General features: G+C 39.1%; 2 protein-coding genes across 2 annotated transcripts; both read left to right on the plus strand.

The window, feature by feature from the left end:
* Positions 1-3160: 3160 nt before the first annotated feature.
* On the plus strand, positions 3161-4367 carry LOC132543337 (purpurin-like). The gene is made up of 2 exons (XM_060206828.1): positions 3161-3521; positions 3811-4367. The coding sequence occupies exons 1-2, from the start codon at positions 3161-3163 to the stop codon at positions 4308-4310; spliced, it is 861 nt and encodes a 286-aa protein (XP_060062811.1). The 3' UTR covers positions 4311-4367.
* A 6059-nt stretch (positions 4368-10426) lies between these two features.
* On the plus strand, positions 10427-12232 carry LOC132543310 (retinol-binding protein 4-like). Its single transcript, XM_060206798.1, has 2 exons — positions 10427-10667; positions 11625-12232. Exons 1-2 carry the CDS (start codon positions 10427-10429, stop codon positions 12230-12232), a joined length of 849 nt encoding a protein of 282 aa, XP_060062781.1.
* Positions 12233-12642: the final 410 nt, after the last annotated feature.

Below are 12642 nucleotides of genomic sequence, written 5' to 3' on the forward strand. Positions count from 1 at the left end.
ACTATAGACACTGATGACGGACTAACACACGGGAGTAACGTAACTTACCGTCTGTACTATAGACACTGATGTAGGACTAACACAGGAGTAACGTCTTACCGTCTGTACTATAGACACTGATGTAGGACTAACACAGGAGTAACGTCTTACCGTCTGTACTATAGATACTGATGTAGGACTAACACAGGAGTAACGTCTTACCGTCTGTACTATAGACACTGATGTAGGACTAACACAGGAGTAACGTCTTACCGTCTGTACTATAGACACTGATGTAGGACTAACACAGGAGTAACGTCTTACCGTCTGTACTATAGACACTGATGTAGGACTAACACGGGAGTAACGTCTTACCGTCTGTACTATAGATACTGATGTAGGACTAACACAGGAGTAACGTCTTACCGTCTGTACTGATAGACTAACACAGGAGTAACGATGTACTATACTGATGTACGGACTAACACGGGAGTAACGTCTTACCGTCTGTACTATAGACACCGATGTAAGACTAACACGGGAGTAACGTCTTACCGTCTGTACTATAGACACTGATGTAGGACTAACACAGGAGTTACATTTTACCGTCTTTACTATAGACACTGATGTGACTAACACTATAGAACATTGAGTAACGTCTTACCGTCTGTACTAGAACTGATGTACAGACTAACACATGAGTAACGTCTTACCGTCTGTACTATAGATACTGATGTAGGACTAACACAGGAGTAACGTCTTACCGTCTGTACTATAGACACTGATGTAGGACTAACACATGAGTAACGTCTTACCGTCTGTACTATAGACACTGATGTAAGACTGACACGGGAGTAACGTCTTACCGTCTGTACTATAGACACTGATGTAGGACTAACACGGGAGTAACGTCTTACCGTCTGTACTATAGACACTGATGTAGGACTAACACGGGAGTAACGTCTTACCGTCTGTACTATAGACACTGATGTAGGACTAACACGGGAGTAACGTCTTACCGTCTGTACTATAGACACTGATGTAGGACTAACACGGGAGTAACGTCTTACCGTCTGTACTATAGACACTGATGTAAGACTAACACGGGAGTAACGTCTTACCGTCTGTACTATAGACACTGATGTAGGACTAACACGGGAGTAACATTTTACCGTCTGTACTATAGACACTGATGTAAGACTAACACGGGAGTGCCGTCTTACCGTCTGTACTATAGACACTGATGTAGGACTTACGTCTTACCGTCTGTACTATAGACTCTGATGTAGGACTAACACGGGAGTAACGTCGATTTAGGCATAACGGTAAGACGGTAATCCTTGACATTTCAATCTTAAATGCAATGTTGAAAGCACAAGAGTTTAACATTTTCGTCCGTGGTTAGGATTGAAGTTACATCTGATCACACTGGATTAGATACAAGTTGGCACACATGTGTGCGATGCGTCAAAATTGCATCGTGAGGTCGAGGTAACCCTGTGTTTTAGAGTATATTACTTCAGGTAGCAACTTTGATGATCTGTAGAAAACATGTGACATATTTTTATCCAATATAATTCTCCGTCATGATACTTGGTATTTTGATACAGCTAATGAGATTACCTATCCAAATTAATTGAAAAAGAACATTCATTTTTCCACTTTACCGTTGGCCATATTTAAATTGAATCAGGTGGGTAGCAAACCATACGTCTTTCCCAACGAGTTTTCGGTATGAGAAATGGACCGAATATAGGACAAGTTGTATGGTATCTATAGACGTGGATTCGACAGTGGCCCGTCAACCAGAATAGCCGACCCGCCACTAATGGGAACTCGTTATCATTTTTGTCTGTAGCACTGTTGATACATTGACAAGATTCTCCAACTAATAAGATACAAGAAGTGTGTGGAAAATCTGGATATTTAATATGAATATGGGGGGTGTGTGTGTTAAGCATTTCCCCTACATTCTAATGTTTGTTCCAGGCCAATAACGAACTCAAATTCTCCTTATCAAAATTGTATTTAAGCATTTAAGCCTTTTATGTCTAATACTTGAAGCATCACCAGGTTGACAGTTAATCATTTGATTTTGGGTTAGGACTTGTAGTCAATGTACATTTCACGCTGTTGGTACGGGTTTTTCAAAGTTAAACTTTTGTTTACTTATCACAATATATTTATTGATTTTCAACTGACACGAAATCTGCGTTCACGTATGGCTGAATATATTTTGATCATAATCAAAAAACGTATAAAAAGCCTGTTGAGCCTGAATCGCTCACCTGTGGTGCTAACTTGAAAGAACTTTCCCTAAGGATATACTACACAAATGTACAAGCATATTTAACCCCTGTGCCCTTGAAAGTGAATCTATGTTATGAATTTGAGAAAAAAAAAAAACAATAAAAAAAATTGTGACCTTGAAAATGAGCCAAGATGATTCATTTGAAACAAGCTGGTAGCCGTTCATCACAGCATGCGACAGAACCTGGATTTTTCAGCAATGGTGAAGTTGAATGGCAATTTTAGCATATTTGACCCTTGTAACCTTGAAAGTTGGTCAAGGTAATTCACTTGAACAAGTTTGGTCGCCCTTCACATAGCATACTTCAGACTTAATATCGGTACTTAGAGCCTTTCGGTTATGGAGAAGAAGTGATATGAAGGGAAAAATGAAGCGACAGACAGATGACGGACGCTGAAAATGAAGAATTAAGTGTTTTCTTGGCAGTATTCATAATTAATAGGGACATTTTAGAAATAATGTTTTACGGTCAAAATTGACAGGTTCGAGTTTTTCTGCTGGTATTCATACTAATATCCCCGAAGCCTGTGGACCCAACAATAACGATGACGAAAGTTTAGAGTTTTCATAGTAAATTTCGACATACCGTACATTTAAATGTTTGCAAACCAGTTTTCGCTTTAAAATTACAGGTAAGATGTGTTCCTTTCTTTAGGGGTGTCTATCTTAAGTTACACCGGGCTGTCGCGGTCACGGTTGATGTGTTAATAAGGACAAATGTTATGTTATTGAGCAGCCACATGTGTTACCCTCCAGTCTATCCTCCATTTACGGTACATCATACTGACTCAACAGAACACGCCACATGTCACCAAATCAATACAAAAAAGACACACTCGGCTATCGGTACACGTTACCAACCATTTCAAGATGAAGACTCTGAATTTCTTTGGGGCGTGTTTTCTTGGCTGTTTGTTTTTCATGACTTTCGTTCGGTGTGAAGATACAGTTGAAATACCCGAATCTAACACACAGACAGAACCCGTGCTGGATTCTACACCAAAGGGAGAGAATCAGCCCCTGGTACCAGACATTGCAGCGAAGCAGGACTGTCGTTTGAACTCTCTTCAGCTCCAGACTGACTTTAACCTGGCACGATTTGAAGGATACTGGTATACTATATCCACTAACCGGTACTGGCTGGCTATCCCTAGCTGGCTTCGTGTCCGTCAAGCAAATGTCCAGGTCAACTACCGATTGCTGTCCGACGGAAGTCTGGAACTCAAAACAGGTTTGTAGACCCGTATAGTTCGTAAGTCTATTTCATGTTACATAACTTCAACTTATTTTGCTGCCGCACACATTCAGAAATGTTGTCACAATTTAAGATATATATCGCACAAAACACAAATAAAATTTTGGAAAGAATATTTGGAAAGTATTTTGAATAGACAGTCGAAATATGCGAGTTATCGCTCTTTGACTACGTGATTTTTATGAAAAGCCTTCTATCGTGTTGTAACCTAAACGAAACCATACATAATATTGCCTATGCTGGAATAATCTTCTCCTGGTTGTAGGTGGCGAGTTCGTGTTTCCGTTCTGTGACTACATGAAAGGGAAAGGTTCTATCCCTGACAAAACTCATCCCGAGAAGCTTGAGGTCCAGTTTGACACACTGATGACGAGGGCTTCGAGGAAGAACCCTTACTGGATAGCGAGCACAGACTACGACGGGTTTGCCGTCATTTATTCGTGTTGGAAAGAGCGGGAAGATGGCACGTGTCACCCTGACTACACATACATGTGGACACTGAACCGGAAACGAGGTGGACACACTCCGGAACAAGAGGAGGAAATCAAACTTACAGCGGAACGCATGTGTGTTCCTATTGATAATTTTCAAACATTTAATCAGGACGGAAGTTGTAAATTTGATCCTGAAAAATTTCCCTCGGGAGGGTTGGGATTAATTCCATTTCTAGTCATAGTAGCGATTTTGTTTACATTCCTTGGAGTTTTGTTGTGCTGTTGTAGTTCTAAAACTGATCCTGTAACTGAGGCCAAGAAAAAACAATAAGTCATAAAAGTAACATCTTCTCCTCTCCATAAGCAGTGTACGAGTAAAATATGTTGACCTCACTAAGTATTGCGTGTTCGAGGGGTGGTGGAACGCGCGGGTCTACAGACACTGGTGTTATGATCTTCAAAAGTGTGGTACTTTCTGTAGGGAGGGGGGTTCTGCCTGTAAGATACATTTCTAGGTTTTGAGCGTAAACCGGTGACACTGCTTTAGAAAGAGAGAGGATATATATTTTTTAAGGTATTAGATAGACAGGTGGGAGAGTACCAGAAGTTACCTGGAAATCCATTTTAAGATAACAAAAAAATATTTCAATAAACTTGTTTCCATATAATTGTTGAGCGTAAGTTTATCCTCCGACAATGAGTTTCGCGCCAGCTTTTTTAAATACATGTACATGCATGCTTAACAGATCCGCTATAAAAACTATTGTTCGCATTGCTTCTGTGCTTTCAGATATATACTGCATTACAACACTTGTGTAGTACGTGTTTATGATCTCTGATTAGAATAAGTCAATGGATGTGTATGATACTGTATGTTAAGGTATTGCATTAATACATGGCCGCGGAAGCTACGACGTGGTTCAAAGGTCGTCTTCCAGCTGTTGTCAATATTTTGATGTCGTTGCACGTGTGACGAAACGGTAACAACGTTGATATAGGGAAACGTCTTGTTACTATAAAAAACTATTTTTCTTATTTCATTTTGATCATTTTGCATTAGATTGTAAAATTATGACAAAATAAAGGTGTTTTTTTTGTCTAGAAATCATTATTTTTATGTATGTACAACTTGCTGGCAAGGTACATAGCTCTGATTTTACAGGTTAGAGACGATACGTGCGTACGACTACAATTGCCGATACAAGTACGATTAAACGTTACACGTGTACACTGCTACTGGAAGACAATATGAGATGATACACGTATACACTGAAATAAGTGTTTACTGAAACATTAGGACGAGACGATGTAACTGTAGACTGCTTATCAAAGATAACAGGACGAAGCGATACACGTGTATACTGTTAATGAAAGGCCGTATAATAAGGCGATATACGTGTATACTGTAAAAATGAAAGGCCGTGTAATAAGGCGATACACGTGTATACTGTTAATGAAAGGCCGTGTAATAAGGCGATACACGTGTATAATGTGAATGAAAGGCCGTGTAATAAGGCGATACACGTGTATACTCTTAATGAAAGGCCGTGTAATAAGGCGATACACGTGTATCCTGTTAATGAAAGGCTGTGTAATAAGGCGATACACGTGTATACTCATAATGAAAGACCGTGTAATAAGGCGATACACGTGTATACTGTTAATGAAAGGCAGTGTAATAAGGCGGTACACGTGTATCCTGTTAATGAAAGGCCGTGTAATAAGGCGATACACGTGTATACTGTTAATGAAAGGCAGTGTAATAAGGCGATACACGTGTATACTGTTAATGAAAGGCCGTGTAATAAGGCGATACATGTGTATACTGTTAATGAAAGGCAGTGTAATAAGGCGATACACGTGTATACTCTTAATGAAAGGCAGTGTAATAAGGCGATACACGTGTATACTGTTAATGAAAGGCAGTGTAATAAGGCGATACACGTGTATACTAGTAATGAAAGGCAGTATAATCAGGCGATACACGTATAAATTGTTAATGGAAGCTAACACGACGAGACAATACACAACGTGTATACCGCTCAAAGAAGATAATACAACGACATGATACAAATCCTGTACACTGCTCATAGAAGATGAGACGATACACGTGTACAACGACATGATACGCATAATGTACAATGACAATGAAAGACAATATGACGAGACGATATATCCATTTGTATGAAGTGCACTTCTAATCGAAGATACTGCAAGGAGACGATACACGCCATGTTCACTGCTAATGAAAGATAACACGAGACGGAACACATCGTGTACACTGATAATGAAAGATAAGACTAAGAGACGATATACACCGTGTACACTGGTAATGGGAGATAAGACTTAGAGACGATATACACCGTGTACACTGGTAATGGAAGATAAGATAAGACTAGGAGACGATATACACCGTGTACACTGGTAATGGAAGATAAGATAAGACTAAGAGACGTTATACACCGTGTACACTGGTAATGGAAGATAAGATAAGCCTAGGAGACTTTATACACCGTGTACACTGGTAATGGAAGATAGGACTAAGAGACGATATACACCGTGTACACTGGTAATGGGAGATAAGATAAGAGACGATATACACCGTGTACACTGGTAATGGCAGATAAGACTAAGAGACGATATACACCGTGTACACTGGTAATGGGAGATAAGACTAAGAGACGATATACACCGTGTACACTGGTAATGGGAGATAAGACTAAGAGACGATATACACCGTGTACACTGGTAATGGAAGATAAGACTAAGAGACGATATACACCGTGTACACTGGTAATGGAAGATAAGACTAGGAGACGATATACACCGTGTACACTGGTAATGGAAGATAAGACTAGGAGACGATATACACCGTGTACACTGGTAATGGAAGATAAGACTAGGAGACGATATACACCGTGTACACTGGTAATGGGAGATAAGACTAAGAGACGATATACACCGTGTACACTGGTAATGGGAGATAAGACTAAGAGACGATATACACCGTGTACACTGGTAATGGAAGATAAGACTAAGAGACGATATACACCGTGTACACTGGTAATGGAAGATAAGACTAGGAGACGATATACACCGTGTACACTGGTAATGGAAGATAAGACTAAGAGACGATATACACCGTGTACACTGGTAATGGAAGATAAGATAAGACTAGGAGACGATATACACCGTGTACACTGGTAATGGAAGATAAGACTAGGAGACGATATACACCGTGTACACTGGTAATGGGAGATAAGATAAGACTAGGAGACGTTATACACCGTGTACACTGGTAATGGAAGATAAGACTAAGAGACGATATACACCGTGTACACTGGTAATGGAAGATAAGACTAAGAGACGATATACACCGTGTACACTGGTAATGGGAGATAAGACTAAGAGACGATATACACCGTGTACACTGGTAATGGGAGATAAGACTAAGAGACGATATACACCGTGTACACTGGCAATGGAAGATAAGATAAGACTAGGAGACGATATACACCGTGTACACTGGTAATGGAAGATAAGACTAAGAGACGATATACACCGTGTACACTGGTAATGAGATAAGACTAGGAGACGATATACACCGTGTACACTGGTAATGGGAGATAAGACTAAGAGACGATATACACCGTGTACACTGGTAATGGGAGATAAGACTAAGAGACGATATACACCGTGTACACTGGTAATGGAAGATAAGACTAGGAGACGATATACACCGTGTACACTGGTAATGGGAGATAAGACTAAGAGACGATATACACCGTGTACACTGGTAATGGGAGATAAGACTAAGAGACGATATACACCGTGTACACTGGTAATGGAAGATAAGACTAGGAGACGATATACACCGTGTACACTGGTAATGGAAGATAAGACTAGGAGACGATATACACCGTGTACACTGGTAATGAAGATAAATGTACACTGGTAATGGAGAGATATACACCGTGTACACTGGTAATGGAAGATAAGACTAGGAGACGATATACACCGTGTACACTGGTAATGGAAGATAAGACTAGGAGACGATATACACCGTGTACACTGGTAATGGGAGATAAGACTAGGAGACGATATACACCGTGTACACTGGTAATGGGAGATAAGACTAAGAGACGATATACACCGTGTACACTGGTAATGGAAGATAAGATAAGACTAGGAGACGATATACACCGTGTACACTGGTAATGGAAGATAAGATAAGACTAGGAGACGTTATACACCGTGTACACTGGTAATGGAAGATAAGACTAGGAGACGTTATACACCGTGTACACTGGTAATGGGAGATAAGACTTAGAGACGATATACACCGTGTACACTGGTAATGGAAGATAAGACTAAGAGACGATATACACCGTGTTCACTGGTAATGGAAGATAAGACTAAGAGACGATATACACCGTTTACACCGCTAAAGGAAGATAAAACAACGACAAAAAACACATAGTGTTTATATATAAAATATTCAAGATGATATGTCGAAACGATACACGTCACGAGCTAACTTTGGTCCGACTAAGTCCTTTATCACAGGTACTAATTTCTGAGCCATGGTCCATATTTATGTATTATAATGTCGAAATTTGGGCCAAGTCCCCGTGTCATCTAGTGACATCTAGAGTGAGAAAGACGAAATAAATTGATGTCAGAACTTTAGTCTCATAAATTCTCTAACTACCCGAAACGGCATAACTCAACAAATTGTAATGTAGGAAAATTAACATCACTCCTCATCCCTTCCTCAGTCTGTCGATCAAAAGTGTGCGAGGTGGAAACTACAGTTCGAGATCAGTCTAATACTATAAGAAAATTGGTGGCAACTGAAAATACTCGTATTTCATGAGGTGTTTCCTAACCAATAATGTTCCAGAAGGATTCATTTTCAGGTTCAAAGGTCAAAACTTAAGATCGATATTTCTATGAATCGAAAATCGGTTTCTGCGCAATACTTCGAGTTCTGGGTTATTGATGTCAACGAATATTTCTATGCATTTAAAAAATCATAATTTATTATCTTTGCTACTTCATGAAGACTTTCTTTTCTAATCTTTCCAATATAAAAGAATAAAGTGTTGCGTCCTTCAAGAGGTCCCTACGTCAACACCGACTGAAAAGCTGTATTACTTTATTAAGTAAGGTACCCTTGAAAGGGACATTCCAATTTTGATTTCAAATAAAAATGATATGATTTTAAAATAAATCTGCTTATTTCTCAAAATATACCAACTGAACAAGATAATTCGATTTCTAGGGGACGAAGCTATTTGACCAAGGCTTAAAGTGATCAGAAATAAGCTGCTGTCGTTTACATTTGTACTTAAGCGGTTCCATCAAAGACAGAAATCTCTCATGAGGACCGTAACATTAAATTATGTATGTCAATACAATAAATGTACTAAATGACCATTGTTTGATTGAGTGGTCAGTCATAATTAATTGTAAGTCGTAGGAAGTTACTGTCCCATTAGTGTCACCTGTCCGCCGCAGTCTGGACTGTCCACTTAACGGTCAGCTGTGAGTAATAGGTCAACTGGACCCATCACATTAAGTACATGTTGCTTCTTCTGTTACACAGTAATGACGGATGATTTTTATTAATAGTCAAACATAATAGTAACTATCTAAATGAACGAAACTATTATAGGCAAGTTTAATTATTATGTAAAAAATATACAATAAAAATTAAAATGATAATTAAAAAAAAGTCCCCCTTAATAAATATATACAAACATGTAAACAAACGAAAAAAAACCCAAAAAACAAAAAACAAAAAACAAAAATAGCAAAAACAAAATCAAACAAACAAAAACAAATCGGGTGGGAAAAGAAATAAACAATTTAATTAGAATTACAACATGGTATTTTATTAGTTTTTGAATGTGTTGGATATCTTTCAATATGTTAAGTATATCGAAATACGAAAATCATCAAATAAACAGTTACTAGGAATGAACTATCATAACATTATCCAGGAAATGAAATAAGACACCACAAGGGTCATCATGTGTCCTTGATCTTCTCCATAATGATATCAAAATCAGAACGATAAGATAGATAGATGCTGTGTCATTGAAAATGAAACATTTAAGCTCCCAAAATGAAGAGGTATTGAAAACAAGGGTAATTTGCAATCTGCGGGAAGTGCAAATTGACCTGCTTTCCAAGACCCTCTGATTGACCATTTGGACTTTACAGCTTTGACCATCAACGAAGACGTCTAGTCTACGTTATGACGTGATGAATTGTTTACACGTAAACAAAGCCATTATCATATGTTTTCCCATCATAATGTCCTCACGTCAAACGGGAATTGCGCATGTCAGAGGCGTTATAACTAGTCTGTGTGTGGTTCCCTAGTCACCAGTTAGAGGTCAGTCGGGAACGGGTCAACTACCGAGAGGAACTGATTTTAGAATGCTGTTTTTTGTGGCCATCGTACTTGCAGTATGCGGCCTGGGCTATGGTCAGCCGTCATGCAAGACGTTCGACTTTCAGATGCAGTCTGATTTCAATATGACGGCGTTCGAAGGTTATTGGTATGTGATTTCGTCGAAAAGACCTGGTTCCGTGTTCTGGAACGCCATCGCTGGAGAAACAATGAACATGCAGCTCCACTTCACCATGTTGCCGTTCGGCAGACTCGAGGTCATGGCCAGTAAGTACTCGAAAAAAACATATTCACGAGACAAAGTCAAATCTATTTTAAAAATCCTTAAAGACAGCTATCAATAAGTTAACATTATATGTACATTTTTCAAGCTACATACTTCGTAATACTAACTTTAACAAAGAAATTTTTATGTAAACGGAGTACATATTGGGTATGGCTTCGTTCACCCTTAAATAATTTTGATTTTGTCAGAACGTTAGGATTTCTAAGATATAAATGATTTCTGTAAATCGGCCCTCGTTCCGATCACGGAAAAGTCCCCTCATTTGCAGAAAAAAAAATCATATTTTCGTGGAGCTGTATTTTCACGGATTTGTAAAAAAAAACTTGTGTGGACATTTGATGTGGTGGGTTTAGAGAGCTCAATAACAATGTGCTGACATGAACTTGTGGGGAAAGAACATCCACGAAAATTAATGAAAATACAGAACCTCCACGGGAATTAATGATTTTACTGTACTTGTTATGTATCTTAAGACGAAATAGAATTTTAGCGATTCGTGTGTAGGGTTGCGCAGTGGTACACACTTGTCCTTCACCTAAACATATGGTGCCACGTGGGTTTCCCTTAGGCATTTCGGTTTTCTCTCATAGTCTCTACGTGCGCTTCCATCAGGGCCAACAACAGTGATTAATTCAAGTTGATTTCGCAAGTGTTGTTTATATCTGTATTTATAACAAACAATCAAATAAAGTAAATTTACTCAAACTAATCGCTACATCAAGGCCAAAATATCCCGAAACTGGATAAGTTCGTCGAGCGAAGGAAATGACATTTTACTTGTTCTTTTGGCCCCCGTCCTCCCCAAAACATATACTACCCCACCTCTTCACACACTCTCAAATCTGAACATGCCAAAACAAGATAATTTTGCTTTATAACGGACTTAGCTCAACTCTCAACACCACAAAATACCTAATTATTTTTGTTTCCGTTTACAGGTCGCAGTTCTGCTCCCTATGGCTGTTTCTACAGTATCCATTCGGCAGTGCCTGTACCAGATTCCAATCTGACCAAATTTGACTATCTACACACGCAGTACAAACTGCCCGGGGATTCCATGTGGGTGGTGAGCACGGACTACGACGGATTCGCAGTCACCTATGGTTGCGACGAGGTCCTTCCCGAGTCCGGATATTGTGATCCGAGTGGGGAGGCAGTTTATTCTTTAAGTAGAAAACCGACTGAGCATACTCCAGAGCAGCTCATCAAAATTGAAAACGCCCTAAATTCTGTGTGTGTTTCAGCAAGAACACTTAAACCAATGAAACAACTGGGGGAATGTACATTTGACCCGGAACACTTCCCCCCTCCTCCATCTACAACACCTACACCACCACCACAAGACGCCAACGGAGGTCATGCAAATGTTTGGGCAAATTTGGTAAGAAACATGTTAGCACCAAACAACGGGACCCGACGACATGGAAACTTCATGCCCAACATGGGAATGGGGTTTCCCTTCAACACGACCACATTCAACGCTCCTCCAGTGAACAATGACTTGGCTAGCCACATGAGACAATGGATGAATCTGTTTGGAAAATAAAGGAGAAACAAAGAAAATCCCACACGGTGTACATAGACTATTAAATACAAAATCAATACAAATGTTAATTTTTTATATATAAATATTGTGTTGTGTTAGTATTTTCGTACCAGTCATCTGATTTAACATGGACCTGTCCTTGTTCCGGTTTTTTCGTAATATTCCAAACATATACCTCCAAATATTAATACATGCCTTAAAAAACTTACCTGAGACTCGCCATAATGCAAAATAAGGTTATTAGGTCCGTCTTTAAAAAAAGAGATGCTGAAAAGACAAACAAGAACAACCAATTTCGTTCTTTTTTCTCTCAATGTTCAATCGATATTTCGGAGTGTAATTATTCTATCTTGATTCCCTTGCTATTTACTAGAAGAAAACCAGACACAGCAGGTGTTCAGATCAATCCA

This window comes from Ylistrum balloti, unplaced genomic scaffold (assembly GCF_031769215.1).
Source record: "Ylistrum balloti isolate Yb309-2 unplaced genomic scaffold, AGI_CSIRO_Ybal_v1 Utg369752, whole genome shotgun sequence".
NCBI classification, from domain to species: Eukaryota; Metazoa; Mollusca; class Bivalvia; order Pectinida; family Pectinidae; genus Ylistrum; species Ylistrum balloti.